The sequence below is a fragment of the Chroicocephalus ridibundus genome, chromosome 9 (assembly GCF_963924245.1).
Source record: "Chroicocephalus ridibundus chromosome 9, bChrRid1.1, whole genome shotgun sequence".
NCBI classification, from domain to species: domain Eukaryota; kingdom Metazoa; phylum Chordata; class Aves; order Charadriiformes; family Laridae; genus Chroicocephalus; species Chroicocephalus ridibundus.
Window position 1 is genome coordinate 41110907 of NC_086292.1, and position 23372 is coordinate 41134278.

General features: G+C 47.8%; 1 protein-coding gene across 2 annotated transcripts; it reads right to left on the bottom strand.

The window, feature by feature from the left end:
* Positions 1–3774: 3774 nt before the first annotated feature.
* MINAR1 (membrane integral NOTCH2 associated receptor 1) lies at positions 3775–23033 on the bottom strand. Of its 2 annotated transcripts, none has more exons than XM_063347211.1 (4): positions 22871–23033; positions 13832–16175; positions 12027–12281; positions 3775–7618 (listed from the first exon to the last, which is right to left on the bottom strand). In XM_063347211.1, exons 2-4 carry the CDS (start codon positions 16127–16129, stop codon positions 7421–7423), a joined length of 2751 nt encoding a protein of 916 aa, XP_063203281.1. In that variant the 5' UTR covers positions 16130–16175; positions 22871–23033; the 3' UTR covers positions 3775–7420. The 2 variants fall into 2 exon arrangements, with proteins under 2 accessions (XP_063203281.1, XP_063203282.1); XM_063347212.1 differs by lacking the exon at positions 22871–23033 and adding an exon at positions 16914–16969.
* Positions 23034–23372: the final 339 nt, after the last annotated feature.

Sequence of the window (23372 nt, forward strand, 5' to 3'; positions counted from 1 at the left end):
TCCAGACCAGAGTCATGGTTAAGAGGCACATTTTTAATCCATCGCATTCAGAGGCATCTGCTTTTGAACCTTTGAACTAAATACCACACAAAGGAGCTGAAACCCAACTGAACCGGCTCACAAGGCCAAGATTGTCAAGGCTGTAATTTCATAAACAAATATGTATAAAAATACGTATCCATGTGTTGTGCGTGTACCCATTTTTAATGGTCACCTGCCAAATTCGTCACGGCAAGGCTGTTTCAAGGAATTAAGTGCCATAAGGTGAGCAAAGTGTGAGCCCTGCTTTATTGAACCCTCATTAGCCGTACTGGAAACGGCAGCGTAACATTAATTTTGCAGCTGCAAGACGTTGGCCTTGAGCAGAATTAATGCATGTGCACACATTCGCTACACAGTCATAAATTTTAGTAATGCAATTTTACGAGCCTCTTAAAAGGTAACCGTTGCAAAAAAAAAAAAAAAAAAGAAAAGAAAAAAGAAAAAAAATAGCATCAGGAAAGGCAGGGTAAAGTTCAACAGCAATATTTCATTACCAAGACAAGGAAAGAAGACAAATGACTCAGCCTCCTTGGTTCTCTCCTCTCCCCCCACCATTACTTGGGGAGAAATGCACAGCACAACACAGATTTGTTTTATTGCAGTAAGTGTGTCAGCCCGGCAGGACGGCAGATCAGGAGGATTTTTCAATACGAGCAGAGATTCGCCTGTCACTACAGCAGAGTTTACAGCAAGGCTTTTCAACAGGGACCAGACTTCCCATCGTTTCCAGGGCCAGGCAGAATAATTAGCATTTCTCTAGTCCCTTTCCCAGGTAGGGCTGTTTTACCGTATGTAATTCCCTCTTTTTTACTCTTTCCACAGGGGACACCCGCTGTTGAGGACATGGGCTGGAGCCCCACCACGTGCTGGGGGACACCATGCAGACAGCACACCGCGTACAGGCTGAAAATAAGCACGGAAAACAGAGCAATTTTCTTGTGAATAGCAGGATTTGACATTTTTCTTAAAGCACCAGCAATCAGAACTGCGTGTTCTTACCTGAGGAGGTCACCCATCTATTTTCATCCTTAAGAAATGAAATCAGTTTTCAACCCTCTGGTTGCAGAGACCAGCCTGGAGATGCGACTTCCACAAAGCCCAACGTGAAAGCAAATGGGAATCATCTTCATAACCCTGCCATTTCCAGGGTGGCCCCATGATGTTTTGGGGATGGGTGAGAGGAAGGGCCAGGTCACATCTCCTTAAGTGCTGTCAGCCCCACCAGTGGGACAAGGAGATCTCAGACCTCAGGGGATTTTTTTAGCTGAGGCCAAAGCATCAACGTCTGGCAGGAAATTCCCTGTTTACTGAAGAAATCTGGTTAACTTTGAGAAAAGGCAAGATCTAGGCCTGCACTGTATGTCCAGAGACCTGCTTAGTGCCTCAGAGGAATACCCAAATATCCACTGATCTATGGTGTGGGAGGGCAGGGAGAAGCAGGATTGGGGACAGGTAATTGCTGCCACAAAGCTCTTCATTTCTAAAAGCCTCCAGCCTCAGCAGCAACCGTGTCTCCAGACACCCAGCGCTTCCTCATCCCTATACTGTACTAAGCCTTGTAGACATTTTCCCTGGTCCATCAGAGAGCTTTGCACGTCTCCCCACATCCACTGCTGGTCCACCATGACCGGTGATGCCCAGTGGTACCATGCACAGGCCAAGCACTGTTGCATCCTTGTGCTGGGCTCATCCAGGACCATTAACTAGTCTTCCTTGAAAATCTCAATCTATTGCTCTTGGGAAGGCTTAGATATACGGTTGCTTTTGGAAGAGCTTCATGGCTATCCTACACATAGTTTGTTATATATTGTGGAAAATAAATAAAACCAAATGGAACTTACTTTTGGGAGGAGTTTGGGTGACGATGGCCCGCTTCTTCCTTTTCTAAAGATCTTTCTTCAGACTGAAGAAAAAGGGGACTGAGAAGATTGATTTAACAGCCTGTGAGAAATCGAGTGGTCCGTGGTCTCAGAAGTCATTTGAAGTGACCAAACTTGCTGGAGACCTAATAGCAGGGCAGCGCTTTACAAGATATAGTGCTCCTTCCTGAAAAGATAACAAAGGAAAAATAAGATGAAAGAAAGTATCTCATCTTTATAATTACTCCCACAGGTGCTTGCCTTTTCCCAGAGTGCACACCAACACAACTGACCTTTCCTTTCAACAGGACCACGCTGCTACGGGCAGGCTACAGGCTACTTCTTCCATGTACAGATTCAATGGGATGGAGTCACAGGGCAGAATATGGCCCCGAAATCCAGTATTTTTCTTGTGACTCTCTTGTGCATCAGGCAGAGCCGTTCATCAAAGCTATATCTGAAATAAAGAATTTAATCAAGCAGTACAATTGATTGCTGTGAGCGATACGTTCAAAGCAGCAGAGAGAGCGTGGGGCTGAGTCCTGGTCGCTGATACAGCATGGCACGTAGGAGCTTTCTTCTACCTTGGGACTCAGCGACTCCATCCAGCAGCTACCGTAGAAACCTGGCAGCTGCCCCATCTTCCAGCACAGCGGTGACCCAGATGAGGTCTATATATCTTACGTATCCAGCTCCTTGGCTGAGGAATGCTGTGCCAGAGTGCTTTGGGGGTTTTTTGGCACAAGCCTGGTCACACTTAGCTTTTTTATCAAAGTTCTTGCTCCTGGATTCGTGCTGTAACATAAAAATCTAGAGGGCACTTCTACTTCTGACGGGTACAAGAGAAAAACCTGAAACTGATGCAAATCCATGCTACCATCTCCAAAAACGAAACCAATGTGAAATGGCGAATGACAGTCCCTCCCAAGGGCACCTGTGATGGTTTGCAGCCTGACTCACGACACGTGAGCACCCGAGGGCCGAGATGGTGGCCTGACCCTGCAGAGAGCACTCGGCAGTGCCCATCCTGACCAGGACTGCTAAAGCAATGCATTAAAGGTGTTTATGCAGTAGCGATGAGGAAATCAATATCTTACACTACTCCATTTTCATGTCATTGTTCATTATTTATACATGTCCCCTCTTCGGTGGCTGCCCTTTGCAGCCTCTGATGCTGGATTACCTTCAGTGGTAGGCTCAGCTCAACACCCGGAATTTTAGGAAAACCCACTTTTGCAATTAACAAGTCAGAAGCAGCACGTTAAATTCATATAGAGATCCTAAGCAAACCGATCGCCTGATGTATAGGTGACTCTAAATAGTTATCTATAGTACTGACTCAAAAGGGACAGCGGTTGCATAAACATGTAAGTGAAATAGATAACCAAAATATTAGTCATGACCTTGTTAAAACAGTTGATATGGCAAAACTCAGTCATGAAATATAACCTATAAAATGAAATATTATGATTAGTGTCAAGAGCTAATCTCCCGGAAGCCCAGACAATGTGATGCAAAGGAGCTTTTAAAAGAAACCCAACAAACTCATTTTTCATTATCTTCTGCGATCTTATTATTTCACAAGTGAGAAATCCATTAGCAATTCTGCCAAGAACTAGATAGGCTGCTTAGTTATCTAACACAGAGACACTTGCATCCCATGGCTATCTTGATGTCCCTGGAAAAAAAAAGAAAAAAAAAAGAGGAAAAGCAAATAAATTATTATAACTGTTTCATTAAAACTTAGGAGGCTGTAATTTTCAAGTTTATTTGGTATTATATTTAAATGAACCAAAAGGCAACATTGTACAGTAACTTTATAAAATAAAATTATTACATAGTACATTAACCAAAGCCCCATTAAAAAAAAAAAAAAAATCCTAAAAAGTCATTTGGGGACAGATCCTGCTCTTGCTGTTCTGCACACATGATTTATCGAGCTGATTTCTCACTCTTGTTTTAGGAAAAGCAAATGGGATTTGCCCCCAAAATGGAGTATTTCTTTCATAATTCTTGCAGTTTCATTTTATCATGTGTAATATATCAAGTTTATAAGGCATAAATACGAAAAACAGTTCAATATGCTCATCATTATTTTAATTAAGTAATACAATCTAGGACACTTTTTTCAATCACACCAAGGATTACAATGTACCTATAGCTTTAATTTGTTTATTTTTCTTTTTTATACAAAAGTCTATCATATAGTATACAGCATATACTAGCTGATAACTGGTTCACAAGGTTGATCACGACATTCTTGCAGGTTAATATTGTCAGGATTCCACCTAACTTGTACGCTCTGCGCGGAACCCCAGGGACCCTCCTTCCCAGGCTGCTCTCCTCCGGCGGCAGCATCCCGCCGCTCCACCTCCTTACCTATTTTAAGCGAGGAGCTCTGTGCCAGATGTAAAACCCGCTGGGAACGGCTAGGGATGCCCATCCTGGTGGTGCCGAGGAGCTGCCGGAGGCAGCCGGGGAGGCGCCGAGGCAGCAGCTCCCGGAGGTATTTGCGGAGCGGGGAGGTTTGGGAGCCGGGCTCTGCTTTCCCCACTCCCCTCGGGCTCCTGGCGCCCTGGAGATGCTCCCAGAGGTCGCAGGGGCCAAATCAAGCCCCGAGAGGGAGATCCATGACGAGTCACAGTCTGGCATGTCGGGAAACCACTGCCCCAATGGAGGCGGGTGCCACGGGCTGCTCATGCAAGGCAAGGATGGGCCAAAGCACCTTGATAAATTAGGAATGGCGTGGATGTTTGGGATGCTGAGTGCTTGGGTTAAGCCAGCTCCATGTCACCCACGGCTCCATCACCTTCCAAATCCTCCCCAGGATTTTGGGCATCTCTAATGCAAAGACTCATCCGGTGCCAGCGGGATGAGTCTTGCACAGACAAAACCCAAAAATCCCTGCAGAGACAAAACAGGGGCCCTTACACCTCCTCTAACGCAGCCCCAGCCTGCCCCTGCGATCAACAGCATCTCCTGCGCCCTTCTCCCGTTTCCACTGAGATATTCCGGCATTTTCTAAAAGCAGATTACTGAGATGCAACGGAGGAAGCATTGCGGATGCCGGGTTGGGGGGCGGCAGGGCCAGACAGCTCGCTGGGGGAGGGGGTTGGTGAAGGCGGGGGGGGTCTGCCCCACATCCATCCCACAGCCATCCCACCCCTCCAAGGGACATGTCACCGCCGGCATGGGCAGATGGGGACTGACACTGTGCCACCACAGGGCCACGCTGCTCTTTCCAAGAGCATCTCGTGCTTGCTATTGCCGGGCCAAGGAGGGGCGTGAAAGGGCTTTCTGACATTACCTGGAACCAGGAATAGATTTATTTTTTTTTTTTTAAATATACAATCAACCTAAATTGTGCATAAGGTAAACTGCAGAGCAATGCCCTCCGGAGCGTGTTCACATGTCTAATATTAGACATCTTGCTGGCGGCTCCGAATCATCCCCGGAGGTTTCTCTACCTGTCTATATTTACTATGTACAGATCCTGAGCTCCTGAACTCAGGTGCTCTGAATCATACCATAACCGAAGGCAGCCTAAAATAGACAGTGTGAATTGCTCCCTCCCTGCTGTGACTCCATCCTGCAGCATCTGGGAGGAAAGAGAAATAATCTTGGTATTAGGAATGGGCCAAAGCTACAGAATTTGGGTCAGGATTCAGGCCAGGCAGGCGCAGATTTCGGTCTAGGGGCTTATCCTTGTTCAGTATTTGCTGATGGGACACCCGACCCTGTGCTTACACTTGTTTTTCCCATAGATCAATGATCCCAGGGATCACCTATCCCTAAATACAATGCAGCACACGAGCAGCGCACAAACAGCGCTCCAGCTGCAGGAGAGAACTGACACACATCTAAAGTCATAACAAAGCCTTCGCCTCCCACACACCCTTTCCTCCCTACTGTTTTTTAAACCAGCCAGAAACAAACAGCGAGTGCGGCACATCCCAGCGAGCCGGAGGAACGAGCAGCCGATGCTTTCCTAGCTGCTGTGTCATCCTGTAGGGAGGCTGCTTCTGAAGAAACCAAATTACCCTACATAAAGAGTAGTCACTAAAAGAATCTCCTTTCCCTTAGAGGACCAGCAAGATCACGTTATTTTCTGAAAATATTTATTGGGTTTTTTTACTCTTTTTTTTTTTTTTCCATCTATACTTGACAGAAGAGTAATGCTGTCGGGGTATTTGCCTTCACTAACCACGGCAGATAATTTCTGTCATGGCTTGAGAATTCCTTTGAACCTGCTATTTGCATTTGGGATAAAGCATCAAATGGACGTTTCCCATGGGATGCAGAATGCTTGCTGTCCGGGAGAGTCAACCACCATTCTTAAGTCTGTTAGCAAGCGGGAAGCAAAAGATCTCCCCGTGCCGAATGCATTGCGTTAACAGCAAGTTTCCACTAGTGCTGAGAAACTGTGCCCTTAATGTAAGTGCTCAGTAACCACCAGCCCTGCTGTTGGAGGAGCGCTCCGAGCTGTATAGAAGGCTTGCGGGAAAAGAACCTCCATTAGTACCCATTATGTTGTGATTTATGTTATGGGCTTAAAATAGCAAAATTAAACAGTTCTATTTAATCTACAGTCCAAAAAAAAAAAAAAAAAAAGGCACAACGACTTTGTGAAAAAAATTATAACTGTTCAGATTACATTTCCAAGAACTTTAACGGAGCGTTGCTTTGATTTGCCAGCTTTGCTTGCTGGCAGGAGTGAAATTGAGACAATTTCACTGTCTGCGGAGGTAAAGAATACCCTTTTGGCAAGGCAAGTTTGCCAGCTCTATGCAAATGTTATTCAACAGAAGCAACTAAAACCTCTCGTGATTGCTTTAAAACATAATCTTTTTGGTCTGCAGCACATTGCACTTAGCTAAGTACTCAGTGATGATAGAGCAGGTCTTAGGGCAAGACCAAATACAAAGAGCCCTTTTTAATCTGAACATAGGAATGAACTCTGTTCATGGCTACACAGTCTGCTTTCAATCAAATGATCACGAAATATGTAAGTACTATAAAATAAATACAATACATTCAGAGTTTTCTACATTGTAGAGAGCTTTCAGACTTTCCTAGCTCCCCGGTGTAATGCATATAGAACGTTCCCTTCTATACAGTGCTACCTCCATGGACCCACGCCTCCGTTAAATGCAACATAGCTCAGACAACCTTCCTCTTTTGCCTGGATGCTCACCAGTCTCTTGGTTCTGTAAAACTTTATATTGTTTCTTTAGGAAAAAAAAAATATTGCACTTTTAAAAATGCATAAAAATTGAACTGAGTTCCCATTAACTCCGCCACACGGTCTGTTATTTAAAATAATGCTTTTCCCCCCCCCAGAAAAAAAAAAAAAAAAAGTTTCTCTAGTTGTTTTGTCTGCGGTTACAGCACATTCTCCATCGGGATATCCTCAAGAACATTCTTCCTTAGCGAATTCCTAACAGTTTTGCCATCAGACGTTTGAAACACAGCATGAGCTGAGATGCGCACAGCTGGGAGCCACCGGTCTGTCCGCAGGTTCAGGATTTCATTGTACAAATGGGAACTACAATGACCAGAATAACCGTACAAGCTGCCGCCGTTATCAGGGCAGCGATCTTGCAAACCTTTGCTCTTCTGAACTCGGCTTCCTTGCGTTTTAATAAGGAATCATAGCCAGGAGTATAAATGTCTTCCATCCAGTATTCTAAGTTGTTTGGGTTTAAAGATTCTTGAGTCTAAAAATTAAAAGGAAACAGTTTGTTAATTGTCTGGGTTCTGTCATTAATAAAATAAATAAACAGAGCAGATGTGCCTGAAGGCCTCCCAACTGCATCTGGGTCTGCTGTCAGGATAAAGTGGGTTATTGCCGCCTCTCCCATCCCTTCAAACTCCTGGTCCCAGTTCCATAAGGCTGACAAAAGTGGCAACAAAATACCGCAAAAAATAAACTCCTGAAACAGTATAATTCTGCTGCAAAATCCCTCACGTACCTCTGATTTGCCGTAAACTTCGTCATCTTGGATGGCATTTAAATAAAATCTCTTTAATCTGCCAGACAGCAGAGATGTCAGCAACTACCGGTCTGTTACTGCTTTTTTAAATTATTAAAGCCCAGCTGATGGGAAGGGTTCTTAACATATACTCCTCATGCACTACATTTTAAGCAGCTAACCCTAATTTTGCTACCATGACTTGCTTGCAGGGCGCGATTGCCCAGCCCCATCCGGCACCCAGTCCCTCTGGATGGGCAATTTGCAGTCACCCTCTGGAATGGCAACGCCCTGGGGACACCAGCCCTTCGTTTCAGCGTGGGAATACACAACCGCGGGCAGGGGTTTCCCATGAAATCATCCAGGAGGAGGTGACCCTCAGCTTCGAGCTCTCCTTCCAGCTCCATCTTCTAAAAATCGCCCAGCTGCCCGACGCTCTCAGTTTTAGGGGCAGGAGGGAGAAGGGGAACCGGACGCCTGGCACAGGATTCGGTACCACACATTCCCCTGGACCGTCTCCACCGGTGAGATCATTTAACCCCCACGGCACAATCTATATTTCCACAGGAGGCAATACTCTGCTCGTTGCCAAAGTCTGAGTCTCGCTGGGTTGGAGGTGATTTTAAGAGTACGCTTAAGAAATTAAAGACTTTGCCCTCCCATTCCACACAGGTAACTAAAAATAAATAAAAAAGAACGGGAAGGAAATCTGAATTGGTCAGAAAATTCAAGGCTACCTGGGAAACTTTATCAGTGTTTCCATTTGAATGTTTTTTGGGTTTTTTTTTATCTTTTAGTTTTTTCTTCCTTAGAATTTGAGCTCTTCAAGCTTTGCATTTCCACCTTGCTTGTTTTTTTCCCTTCATCCTTTCTGTTAGGGAAAACAGGGGGAAAATGGGGGAATCCCAAACACTAGGCATTATATTGCACTCACCAACAGAAAGGAATAAAGCAAAAAGAGCATTTTGAAAAATGACAGCTTTTCCTCCAAGCTGTCTCCTGTGCCTGAGGCTCCAAAGGGCCATTTCTTTAAAAAATGAAAAAGATTCCACATAAAAATGTTCCAGTAAGAATATCCTAACACACACCATTTCTGGGATCATAACGGAGCTGATCCGAAGCTCGTTGGACTCCGCAGAAAGAAACTCCAGCTGACTCGAGAGGGATTTGGGTAAGCCTTTAATTGGCTAATTCAGATTTTGTGGCCACGAGCTACTGGCTGAAACCTTGCTTTGCCTGAAAGCAGCGTTCGCTTTATGTACAGAACAACTAAAAGAAGTGATTTTACAGCTACCCCAGAAATAAACAATTAAAATTGATCAACAGCTTTATGATCATCTGATGGAGATCTCTATGACAGCGCTAGTATGCTGAAACAGAGACCATCAGCTGAGCCTGAGATGGTTCCATTCGGGCTCTGAACGACCTGTTCCAGCCTTCTGAAAAAAAAATCAGCAACTCCATCTCTAAAGACATCAGAAAGTGGCCTGACAGTGTTTTGTCCCAGTGGATCATCACACACCGAGCAAAGTGATGCGATCTCACACAGACCCCACACCTGGGACAAACTTTGGCCTGACTCTAGTTTTGCAGGTTCGTTTTTTTTGAAGGAAAAACCCAGCAGAGTTGTCAAGTGCCAGGAGAAAATTTAAGTAAACAAAGGTAGAAAAACCCCAAAGACAGCCATGCTATGCTTCACAGAAATTACAGTTTTGGACCTCTCTGCCTTGGTATTGACCTTTTAACTACTTCAGAAGGAAGATGCATTATTAAAAAGGCCCATTACTGTTAATCAGCTTCCTTTCCCATTTCATTGCCAGACGTAGGAATGTTCATTAAAGCATAATGTATTTACCTTCAGTTCTAATAAACTTAATCACTGGGAAAAAAAGCCCCACTCATCAGTCTGTGTCTATTTTTCAAGTTTGTCAGTAAGCTCTATTATAAAGTCTAGACATGGGCTTTGCGGAGTAGGTGCGATTCTGACAGTCCCTTTGGAGGGAGAGAATCAAACCAGGAAAGTTTTATCACCTTTATCCTAAAGACAAATGATGGCAATAAGCCGATTTCTCTGGTTTTGCTCACAGTCACGCAGAGCCGCTTACAGGGAACGGAACGGCCCTACGAGGAGCAGATGGAGAACGCTCCTCCCAGGGGAGCTTTGCCTCCAAATATCACCTCCCTTGTTGCCTCCGCGCAGCAGGTGAGGGATGCTTTGTGACTGCCTGCTGCAGAGGAACCCCTTTCAGCCTATCCCTACTCTAGCATACAGTCTGCAACGCCAGGGTTAGGAATTTGGTAAGCCCTTCTAAAGCTTTTAAGACCCAAAAAGCAGCAGGCACCTGAGGCAAGGTGCAGCCTGGTCCCTGTGCTACCTGGCTTCTCTCCAACTGCACTTTAGCCGCAGCAAGGAGCAGGGGCCGGCGAGGACAGGGGAGTTTGCAGGAGCCGAGCCGGGAGGTGAACTTGTTGGGCACAAATTCCTGCACAAACGCTCCTGGGAGTTGCGCTACGACACTGTGGGGGTGATGGGTTTAATTCCAAACCGGCTGACGCGTGGTCCTGAGGCATGGCAGTTCTCCTTGGGCTAACCAAGTCTTCCTCGTAGTATCCTGATGCTCTCCTAGGGCTTCGCCTGATGGGTTTGGAGCTGGGTTGGGCACCTCAGCACTGAGCCATGGAGAACCAATGCAGAGCCGCAAGCCTCAGGCTCTTGCCTGCCACTTTCCCTAGCAGAGAAGCTCTGGAGACAAGCAGGCTCCCTGCTTGAGCGTGGCTGCATTGCCCAGGTCACTGTAGGTGATTGTAGCCCAACTGCTGCCAAGCCTGGAGCTAGACAAGGCAGCTGGCTCTGCGCTGGGGCATGCACACGCATGCAAGGAGCCCAAAATCCCCCAGGTCAGCACCAGCACCCCTCCGCTGGCTCCACGTGCTGCTGTATAAATGCATATAAATGATATAAACGACACACAGTGATCTGTGTGGATTTCATTATGTGATGCATTTTGTGTTTCATGACTAAAGACGGCAACATTTGTTTGGTCTTTGCACATTTTGGATGGCATTCTTCATGTTTCCTCTTTAAATCACACAGAATCACAGAATGGTTCGAGTTGGAAGGGACCTTAAAGATCATCTAGTTCCAACCCCCCTGCCCTGGGCAGGGACACCTCCCACCAGACCAGGCTGCTCAAAGCCCCATCCAGCCTGGCCTTGAACACCTCCAGGGATGGGGCATCCACAACCTCCCTGGACAACCTGTTAAAGCACCTCACCACCCTCACAGGAAAGAATTTCTTCCTGATACACAATCTAAATCTACCCTCCTTCAGTTTGAGGCCATTACCTCATGCCCTATCTGTGCTCAGATATCTTCCTTCCTACAAGACGCCTTTTGTTTATCGGGCCAGACCAGGGTATCCAACGTGGGCACTCAGTCCTGGGTTTGGGCAGCCCATTATATATCAGGATTGTGATTTCAAATACACCACTGTTTGGGAAAATTTCAAACCAAAATTCGGATTTGTCTCCCAGTACCTTGCTCTGCTCTGCTCCTTGCAGAAGAGCCTGCACAGTTCCAAGCCAAACTAAAAAGCCAAAAAGACAGGCCATTAGCTTATCTGTTCTTCACATGACCCTGGTTTCCAACAGCCACTTCAAAGCTGCAACGGTGATGTGTTTCAAAAAACAGACATGTTATTGAACATCTTCTACAAGTAGTTTATGTCTCATATTCCTCGCAAAATGGGAAAAAGCCCTAACACACAGATTCTCTGTGAACAATTCGGATAGAACAAGGACAGAAGACAAAGCAGGAATGCCAGCTTCTGCACCACTCTGCCCTGCTGCAGTTGGGGACCAGCTCTTCTCTGCACTCCTAAACTCTTCTTTAGAGCTACTAACACCACGATGGCTTAGCAGACATCTCTCCATTGCAGAATAAACTTGAAGCAAAAACCTGTCAAGGATCACCATTCAGTAATCAAACATCCACATTTTCCTTTGTCCCCAGCCAGGATGGATAGGGATCAGCAAGATTAGAGGCTCAACGCTGCACAGCTCCTTCCTGAGCTACCCAAATCCCTTCTTAAATGCATATTCTGGCAACATCCATTCGCAATCAAGCCATTCAAATTAAATAATTGGGACTCACTTGTAAATCCAAAGCCGCAATCTTGCCTTTATCCCCCGAATTCCTCGTGTATTCCTCTATGGTCCACGATGGCTGGGCACGTTTCACTTCAGCCAGCTCTGTCAACCTCATGTCTGTGTAGAGCGGGTTGCTTTTCATGTGTGACTTGAGTGATGCAGGGTAGGGATGAGGACTAAAGACTTGTTCAATCAAGAAAGCATCTTTTGGTTGTTTAGACAGTCTATGTGGCTGTGGGATTTCGTATTGCCTGTCTGCCTGCAATAGGGTTCAAAAGAATTTGAGAGAAGAAACAGGACTATGAGGGGGTTAAACACAAAGGACAGAAATATTCCTTTCAGAACCACCATATGGTATTGCTTAAGCCATGATAAAAAATTACCAGCTAAGACAAAGTTTTGGATGGCTTTAATCCATTTGCCCACCCTCTTCTCACAACCAGACCAAGGAGGTGTTTTACAGACACAACTCCACGTTCAGCATTACATGAAGACAAAGCTGATGCAGCAGAGGAAATTTAGGTTTTGTGCTATTTACAGTTATAAAACTATTCTGAAAATGGCCCTGATGTCCAGAAAAGCCTAGCTAATCTGGAAAAGTTGAGGGCCCCATGCAGGCTTCCAGACTTCTGTTTTCAGACCAATTCTTAACCTGAAGAAGTCTTGTGGGAAGCCCCCAGGTAGCACCGCCTTGACACTGCACCATGCACGGTACCAATCCCGTGTCAGCCACGGTCTACTGCAAGGAGTGAGGAAGGGAATTTCAAAGTCACCCTTTCATCCTGGGCAGATCAAAGTACAGAAAAGCCAAGGTCTGGGCAACCTTCTTCCCTTTCTGCAACCTACGGTGCAGAATAAGCCATGTTTTATGGTTTCTTGTTCATCCAACTCCACTTATTTCCAACAAACGTCTTCCTTCTCTGCCCTCATTCCTCCCTGTAAGGAGGCACGGCACAGCATGCCCATCATGGTCCTGATTGACAAGGGAGCTGAAGGACCCCCAACCCTCTCCACTTTCCGTGAAACAGAAACAACCATCCACATCATAGAATCGCCTAGGTTGGAAGGGACCTTTCAGATCATCTAGTCCAACCATCAACCTAACTCTGACAGTTTCAACTGAGAGGCAACCAGAGCCCGGCACAAGGACGGCCATGATAGCCCTGTGGCAGCGGGCATCTGTTGGGAGGGACAGGCAGAGGTTTTCCGACCAACCAAAACAAGACCACAGCTATGCTGCATTTCCTCAACGGGAGGTTTAAGATTCATGTAAATGACCGCGAAAGTCAGAGATAGAGAACATAACTACAGTTTGCGTCTCACGGTACATGTACAAGGATGCTTTTCTTGAGGGATTTGAATCCATGAATCTATTTTGTTGGCTTTTAAATATGCACATACTTCTCTGATAAAAGCCGCCACAACGCAATTTAAAAATATCCCTTTTAAAACAACCACTAGAGAATTTCAATTTTCCTCACACCCTTTTCACCAAGTTAATTACCCGGCCTCATTATATCGCCACTGATGATGAATGCCACCATCATCTTCCAAAGATCTCACCCACATTACCCCCCACCACCACCTTTTTCAAAAGAGCAAAGTGCTTTTAAGGAGCAACTTGACCATATTGCAGCTGCCAACCAAGAAGATATAGGTACAAAATCACTCAATTATGATAACAATAAAGACAGGCATAATATGGCAGGGCAAAGTATTGTCATACCCTGAGGCTTGTGATGACTGTGGAGGACATTCATAACTAGATTATTTTTAAGTGCTTATTATGCGAGTTAAAGTTGAAATTACCTCTTTAGATTTCCTGTGCCAGTCCTTATTTTCTCCTCCATCTCTCTCTTTCATCTCCTCTTCCGTAATGCCAACTTGGTTGGTGTAAGTAATAGCTCTCCAGTCTCGGGGAGAGTTTGAAATACTTGCTATTTTGGATTCAGTTGCACTGTTTTCCTCTGTTAATGATCTTGATGACCTCCTAGTAAACAAACTTTTTTTTAAGGCTTTTACTCGAAGACTCTCGCTGTTACTTCCACTGGCGTCTGAACAGCACCATTCTGGATTATTCTCCAGTTTGCCTCCGTGAGGAGTATTGTGGCACTGAAATATCTGCGGGGAGTTACTCTCATCTGATGCGGCCTCGCTTGTCAAAGAATTGAGATCTATTTGTACACTGACTTTCTCTGGCTGCTGAATTTTTTGATCCAACTTGCTTAATTTTCCCAGGACTTGGGAGATTTCTTCTCGGACACCTGAGAGAGATTCCAGTTTCTTCTCTATTTCGCCAATCCTCAAAACTAATTTGCAGACACTCGTTTTTAGTTCATCATCTGTGTTACTGATATCTGCCCGGACCAGTTTATCCAATTTGTTGCACGCACTCCCGTTGGAGATTTTAGTCAAATTGTGCTCAGGTGAGCTCTCACAGTCCGATTTATGCACCTGAGACAAGGAACCGGTGCTGTTGTAGCACGAAGACTGCATCACTCCCGTCGACCCGCTGATACTCATGTCATCCAAAAACCGGAAAATGTCACTGATGTCATCGCTCACGATTTCAGAGTCATCATCCGACTGCTTAAGAGAGTGCCGCTCTCCGTACTTGGCTTGGCCCGCCGCACACAAATCCTTGCATTTCTTGTGCTCCAGAACTTGCTGCTCCGTTTGTGTCCCAACACTCGTGGTCCTGTCAATGCTTAAGATCTGCACAGAAGTACAATTAATGCTTTTATCCTTAAACTTTTTGACTGGCTCGTGCTTTTCCACTTCTAAAATGGAAGGAATTTCCTTGGGTTTATGCCCATTTGGTTTCACAGCGTAGTTCGCCTGCATAATTGGCTGCTGATCCTTCACGTTTAGGTAGGACTGATGCCTGTCAGCTGAAGGAAAGTTTGGGGAAGGGTTGTTCGAACTCTGGTATCGCGGCTTCTCTTCAGACTGCTTCCTGTTAAAAAATGATCGTTCAAAGTCAGGTACCTCCTCGGTATTTAAACTCCAGCTTTTAGCTGGCCAGGCAGTTTGCTTGGTTGGCTTTCCAGTCCACTTTTTGGTGTCCTGGGGCCCGAGAATAGTAGTTGGGCCAAAATACGTGGAAGCCTGAAGATCATCTAAACTTTCGTGCTTCACTCGTCTTTTGTCTGGTATAGGAGAATAAACTGGATTCAAGTACTGGCTGCTGTACGGCATTTCAAAGCTGTGGTTGAAGAAAGCCTGCTTAGAGCTTTCTTTCCTGTTCTGAGGCTCTCTGTGTCCATCTTCTGGCTTTTTGTTGGATGGTATTAAGTTGGGAGATATTGTAATCAGATTATGAAAATCTTCTTTGAATATATTTCTTTTCTGGACACACGACTGCATCACAAACGGCTCGTCGTTTGAAATGAAAGTTTCTTTTATGCCTGCAGTTATAGGCAAGGAGTCCTGGTCTGAAATAGATTCATTTTCAATGTTCATGGGGAAGTATGTACTCTGCATCTCGCATGGTGGAGACGTGGCGATGGAGTAGGACGCCAGCGCCTGCAGCCTGTCCAGAGAGGCAGCCCGGCCCTTCATCTCCTTATTAACGCCGAGTAAAAAGTTGGGTTCTGACGAGGGGACAAACTGTTGACAGTCTTTGCAGTCCATCTTTCTGCATTTTGAAGACCTTCTGACTGGAAAGCCCCGGTTGAACTCCTGGTCGTTCAGCTCACAGTTGGGCACGCAGTCTGCCACATTGCAGATTTCCGTGTCAGATCTACAGGACTCGAAGGACTCTTTCTTCTTCACTTTCTGCCTTGCAACTGGAAGTTTCTCCTTGGCCACTCCCCCGTTCATTTGTATGAGGTTGAATATTGTTACTATATCTGCTGCAACCATGATTTTCTTTGATTGCTGATTGTTTACAGTGCATCTCATTTTGTCTTTGAACAAAGTCGCTGGGAAATTAGGATCCAGGCAAGCGGTGTAAAACAGCACGCTTCGGAGCTTGGCCAACTGGGATAAATCAAACCTCGCACACAGGGACTTGCAGAGGTCCTGGTAAGAAACAGTATTCTGCTTCGTGTCCAGCTCCTCCAAGATCTTCACCAGGAAGAGCGAGGATTCCTGGTTGGACTCCATGGCTTACACGTATTTTGGTGTTTAGCCTGGAAACTGCGCTCCACTTCTACAGCAACACACAACAGCAAACAAAAAAGATTATAAGTCACCCGCAGATAATATTCAGGACTTTGTAATTCAGCCACAGATGGGACCTGACTCCCCAGCCACGCAGTCGAGGGCTTGCTTGTTTAACCCATCCTCCGGTTTCCGAACTCCAGGCTGTAATCCTAGCATCGATTAAATCAATACTTAAATGGAATCAGGATTTCATCCAAGGAGGCTCATTTATGTCAAGTGTCTACTAAAGCGAGCAAGTGAATAAACAGCAGAAGCTTTGGAGGGGCTGAGCTAATGGCAGATAGGCAATCCCAGCCTGCTTGTCATGGGGCTTTCTTACAGAATTTCTTACCAACTTGTGAGAGGTTGAAAGTACAGACGCATCAAATTGTTTGGCAATAATTCTAGCCCCAGCCTAACCAGAGATGATCTACCACACCATGACAACCCCAGCTGTTTTCATATCTGACTGCAAACAGCTCTCAGGAAGATTTTCTGAGAACAAACTTCTGACGTTTTTAGAAGTTATCTGAGCACATAATTACCACCTTGCTTATTTAAAAACATTATTTTCTCCTCTACTCTGAATTACCTCCTCTGGATACCATGACACTTTTTCCAGAAATAACTTTTCCTAAGTTTGTGATTCAGGAATGGAAAAGCTGCCTGGTCCCATTTCAGCTGTAAAGTGCAAAATGTAGAAAAGAGCAGAAAGAGTTAAGGAAAAAAAAAATAAAAATCCCACTGAATCTTGAAACCAATCCAGCAGATGCTAGAGGGCTGGTTGCCAATCAGGGTGGATTTGACGACTGAGAAATATCAAGGACAGAGGACATCCTTTTCAGCGATGTGCTCCCAGAGAAGCCTGGGGAGGGCGGCTCCATTCACCAGCCTGAAACGATAGGGCAGAGGTGGAGAGCAAAGGCTACACATTTCTGTGGATAACAAGAAGAGCTCGAGCAAGCACAGCTACCACTAGCAAACATCTTGGGAAGGATATAAACCCCTCTGCTTTCAGAGTTGAAACCAACCTCTAGCTATTATGGATTAGGAACGGATGCTGATGGGGGAGCAGATTATTGTTCATCTGCCCACTGTGAATATCCTTGTCGGTGTCTCTGCTGTTGGCTACTCGGAGAGACAGAGCACGGGATGATGCAGTCTGCTGATTCCTATGTTTGGTCACTTTGTCTTTGTTATTCGTACTGATAGGAATGGCAAAAATATTTTCCCTTCCCCAGAAAGGTATGGTACCTTCCCCCATTCACTCCCACCCTTAGATGACCCCTGGAACTAGTCTCTCCATCCACATCAAGTGCGGAACAGCCGCCCGAATGGCAAAGCACAAAAGTCAGGCTTGCAAGGTTTCTTATTACTCGTTTAAAAAGTCACCTCCCAGCCAAGAACCTCAGGACTCCTGAGCACTGCTCCAGCAATACAGGGCTCTTGTTCCCTCTCTTGTAGCCTTTCATCTTGCCCTGACATTACACACCGGCGACCGCTATCAGTGTCAGAAGCCAACGTACATCAGCTTTCATAGCAAACGCCACAGTAGCATCTTCCAGAGGGAAACAAGAAAACCAACGGGTTGCCCATAAGAACATGAAACCAGTCTCCAAAGGACGACTTGGCTGATTATTTAAGCAGCGCCTTTCTGCTGCGTGTGATCAGGAGTTGAGCAGCAGCAACGTGAATGTATTTCTGTGGTTGTGAACACTACTCTCAGAAAGCAATGGCCACAGGGATTTTCCAACACCTCTGCTGCATGCGTGTGTGCTTTCAAAGCCCATGTATTACGCAGAGCAGCACAACCCTTCTGCTAACTGACAAAAGGGCCAAAACATCATATTGCTCAGTGCGCGGTGGCACAAAGTAAGGCTAAAACCTGGAGGAGGATGCTTGTATCCCCTTTCTCTTTATCAACAGCGTGTGCTCGGAGGCACAGCCTTTTTAACAGCCTGCCTTTGTATTTCTCTGACGTGTCACAATTAGAAAGTGAAGCTCCCAAGCTAGGTCCAAACTCCCCTGTCTGCCACCAAAGCCACCCAGCACTCCCCGAGTAAACTTCACACGTGGGGCTCAGAGACTTTCCCGGCTGCGAGGGGACTGGCATCGCAAGTCAATTTTCTGCATGTTATAAATCTGCCATTTGGGGCAAGAGTGGAAATCTGTCTTTGTGTCACCTCCGGGCTGAATACCAGCAAAAGCAACTGTCTCCTCCCATTTGTAACTTCACAGCTTCTCGCAAAACCCTCACCTGGATATGCGTTTTCACGGCCTCATACACGCTCTACCCGCTGCCGGCACTGGCCTGCCAGCGCCCTGCTTTCTCCCCACTCACACTCCTGCTAAAATACTCAAGTAGCCAGTTTGCAAGAATATATTCCTTAAAACCGTCAACCCCTTTATTCCCTACCTTCCTGTCTTGACTCTCATCCCAGTGAGGATATCCTAGGTGCAGTTCCTTGAAATTTTTTGTTTTGTACCAAGCCATTCTTAGGCTACCCCTCCCATCAGAGGTTTTAACTTCAATTACGGTTTCTAAACCCTAGGAATCTAGCAAAACTTGGGTGCAGCCTGATTTTCAAAGGTGCTGAGGGCTGCCAAGTTCGGTAAGTTCAGTGGGAAGCCCTGCATACCCCCAAATCTCACGTTGCCTTTATGTAGCACCAACAAGGAGCCCTGGTTTGGGGACCCCAATCCATACCCAAGCAGTAAGGCAGCAGCACTGAAACCCAGACCCCAAGCAGAAGAGCTCTGGTAGACCTGGTTTAGCTCAGGCTGGGACCCTCTGCTCCCAGACCCAAGCCTGGGAGATGGCAGTCAGCTGCAAAGCAGTGAGGGGACAGGGAGGTGGCAGAGGCTTTAAGACAAGGGTAGGAATTTGGCCAATTTGCTCAGCTCTGGGAGGTGGGAATTCAAAAGGCAGGTTGCAAAATCAGTTGTAGGCCTTGTGGAAAAGCAAGCTAGCTAGGAGATGGAATAATTTCCTCTTCACCCCTTGGCTGTTCACAAACAGCTCTCTGGTGTGAGCACACAGGTGCGAAAGGTACCTTTGGGCTTCAGCCTGGGCATGGGAATGGGTGCTCCCTTGTGCCAGAGCATCCAAAACGTTGCCAGCGGAGCATGCAACAGATTCACGCTGCGAAGAATAGGATGTATTACCCTATGAGGAGAATATAAAAGGGCCTTGAAATCTTGTTTCCTGGGTGAGGGATGTAAAAACCCGGTGCCAAGGTTTTTAGTGGCGCATTAAGCTCCCCTGTCTCTTGTCAAGCCTCTTAACAGCCTGTGACAAAGACAGGTGCCTCTTGGCACGTCACCCTGGGAGCTGCCACGTCTCAGGTGCCAAGCACTTGGCCACGCACCGTCTCAGCTGTTAATGTCCACGTTCATTCATTAGCTCTCGAAGCAGGACCAGAATAGACCTGGACGCGGCACACATAAACGCAAAGCTCCGAAATAAGCACAGGAACACCTTTCAGAGAGGGTACAGGGTCATGAATCCGTCAAAAGCAGCAAAGTGAATGAAAGCACCCACAGCAAGGGCAGCAGCACGGGGCTTCCTCGGATGGCCTCAATTCCACCAGTGTCCTCATACCTTACCCTCACTACCAGCAGCCACACGCACCCTCCACACCACCCCCAAACTGACTTTTGTCTCCAGGGACATGGAGCTGACCACACACAGGGTCAGGATCTAGCTTATTTACCTTCAGCAAGACGGTCTCTGACCAAAGGAGCCACTTAACATTTCATCTTTAATGATTTTTGTTCTATTAACACTGGGAGCGTCGCTTTGACTCGGCTTCCTAAGATTCGACATTCCCCGCTCTAACAGCACAATTCTATCCCAGCATGGACTTGTACAGCCTCATATTGCACAGCGAGTCGATGGGCTCTGACTCTCCTTGCACGCAGATGAGCTCCAGGCTCACCACAAATCGATGCCTTCTTGCCCTGCACCAAGAGCAATGAACTGAGCTCTCATCTTACCATTAACCCGCCATCTCAGCCTCTGGAGGAGAAGACCAAGAGCATTACACATTTGCAGCCTCCATCCCTAGTGGTGCTTTCTGCTGCACAAAGGGAATATAGTGTTCTAGTTTCTGGTGACTTTAGGAATCAAGCCTCCATAAGATGTCTCCCTTGTGGTCCTCCAGACCAGGGGAACCTGTGGACTCTTTCATGCGTGTTGCTTCCTCACAAGAAATCCAGAATGCACTTCCTCACCACCGCCCAAATCAGTGCTGGGGCGGGGGGCTCCCCTCACCTGCTGGCCACCCTATAAATTCACCATCTGCAGGAATTCATTAAATTAGTACTGCTCCCCACTTGCCCTGGCCGCTTTCCCCCGTTGCACCTTCAGCCCAAACCCTGCCCCACTGCATCCGGGCAGATAAATCCCAGCACGGGATTCAAGAGAAAGTCCCACCGCTAGGCTTCCCCGAGCAGCTGCGGGGTGGCAAGGTGCCTTCCGCGAGCCTGGATCGTGGCCACTGGCAGACAGACCACGTTATCTTCCTCTGTTATCTCCTCCTTCATTTCCTTCCCTGTTCTTTCTGCCTCTGACACTTGCTCTCCCCGCTTCCCCATATCCACGGCATGTGCAGCTCACACACAGATGCGGGCGCTGGAGTCATCGTTTCCCTCTCCCTTTGATTTGCCTGCCGAGAGGGAAGCAGCATCCTTGTTTTGCTTGCCCCCACCCCCGGTGACTAACGGGCCACCCTATAATACCATTACGGCGACGACAGAGAGAGCGAGCGATCCTCGCATAAATCCCCCCAGAAAGAGCCAGCTACTCCAGCGCAGGAGAACATTAATATAGAGCCTGTAATATGCTGGTTTACTATTAACTTGAGCTCATAAATCTTTCAACCTGTCTTCCCAGCGCCAGATACTATAAAACAAGGCAGGCAACGCGCGCCTCGCATGAAACATGTAACGCAGCGAGATGGAATTCGGTTTTTGTTTTCTCCCACACTCACAAATCCAGTTCCCTGTCAAAACATGAAGAAATTTCTGATGAATGAATGGGCATCTTGAGCCCCGGCTGGCTTCTACCCCGCACACGCACGCGGGAGAAGGCACTCGGGGAAAACAATGCCCGTTTCCACACACCTTATTCCTCCTCCTCCCCCTGCCTTCTGCTGCTCATTAAAAAGAAAACTATAAAGCGCACCCGGGAGCCCTGCCCGCGCGATGGTAATCGCTTCTCTCCACCTTTCATTGAAGAGGAAAGTCCTCCCGAACAGCCCGACACGGGCAGCCTCCCCCGGCCCCCTCGCTCGGCTGTGAGGGCGCAGGGTGGGCTCCGGCCCCCGGGGCAGGTAGGAGATGCGCGCTGGCTGCCCGCCTCGCCGGCGTGATTTTTATTCACTCCTCCAGAGCCGAAGGGGACAAGCGCCCGCAGCCTGGGAGCTCTCAGGGCTTGTGCACCCGCTCTCGCCGGCGGCTCGCTGCCGTTCTGCACAGGAACGACGCGCTTTGCACCCTCCCGGCCATCCCACCGCGAACCGCATCCACGGTTCACCAGGAGCTTCGGTGAGGACCGGCAGCGGAAGAAGTTGCTATTTTCTGGCTCTTATCTTGGGTGAACGAGCCTTGGAAAACCACGCTTTACAAACCCAGCTCCTTGACAGAGGCAGGCTCTGCTGTAGAAGGACTCTGCACAACACTTCAGCCCCCCCGCCCCCCAGAATTCAGCAGTTTTTAAAGGCTCCCAGTGCATAAATTAGTGGGGAACTTGTGGATAAAGGCAGCGTACCCTCACGGCCGTGTCAGGGATCAAGTCAAGCAAGGTTTGCCATTGCTTTTTCTTGCAGAATAACATTAGTCTGATTATTTGCATTGTTCAGTTATGCAATCCAGGTTAAGGTATCTATATGATCTGGAAAAGTGCAATCAATCATTCTAAAACTGTGCAATAAATTACTTGAATTATTACTGCATCATATGCTCCTGGTTATTCTTTGCCAACTATTGGCCCATACAAACACACACAAATCCTGTCCTCTCAATACGTTATTAGAGCGCATCCGAGTCACGTTTTTCCCCGAAAATTTTGGCATAAGGAGACACCATTGCAAACACTGACAGATAGACGCAAAAAGGTCTAATTGAGTTAAACGGGAGAAATGTATTCCATCTGTGGGGAACCTGGATTTTTAGCATGGCAAACCTATAGCAACCACACTGACAGCCCGGACCTGACTCTGCTTCTTCACCGGGCTGGGTTCGGCTTCCCCGGCCCGCATCCCCGGCACTCCCCATCCCTCCAGGCTCCCCGCTTGGCGTTTGGGGGCCCCCGGGGTCCAGGCCGGGGGTCACTCACTTGTTCCCCTCCAGCTGCCCAGGGGCAGATCCAGCTGTGCGGGACTGAAGTGGAGCCTCCAAAGTCACAGATGGAGTTTCAAGATTTTTGAGTGTACCCCCCCACCCCCGCCCCCACCACCACCTTTCCCGGGGAGCCTGACAAAGAGGTGGGACCCCAAGGCACCAAGCGGGGGCTGTGGGGGGGTGGTCTCTTACCTGCACTAACCCCACCAGCTTCAGCTGGTGCTGAAGCCCCTTCCCCGCCACCCCCGGTCCCCAGAGCATCCCTGGGGAGCGGAGGGCGCTTGTCCCCGGTGTCCCTTTTTCTGCCAGCCCCCTCTTTCCACATCCTTGCCCCCCCACCTCCCCGCACCTGGGGCTCACCTGGGGGCTCCGCCTGGCTCTTGCCCGGGGAGCGCGGCCGTCAGGGCTGGCTCTGCCGCTGCAGCAGCCGCTTCCCAGCCAGCAGGAGGAGGAGGAGGAGGAGGAGGAAGAGCCCGAGCCTGAAGCCCCAGCAGGATGCCATAGCGCCGGGCTGCGCTGACAAAGGCGGCAGCAGGTTGGCATGGGAGGAGGGAAGGGAGGAGAGGAGGGAGGGGGCTGCACAAGCCGAGCCTCCCTGCACCGCCCCCCCCCTCCCCGCCCCGCAGCTGCGGAGGGGCTGCCCCGGCCGGCCCCGGGCGCTGCGGCAGCCGCCGGTTCCGGGGCTCGGCAGCCCGCAGGGACGGTGCGGGGCGGGTGGGCGGGGGACCAGCGCTTCGGCTTCTTATAAATTATTATTGTTGTTATTAGTAGTAGTATTGTTATCATTAGTGCGAGTCCCGGCCGCTCACGCAGCCTCGCAAGCTGCGGGGGGGGGGGGGGGGGGGCGTTGGGGCCGGCGTCC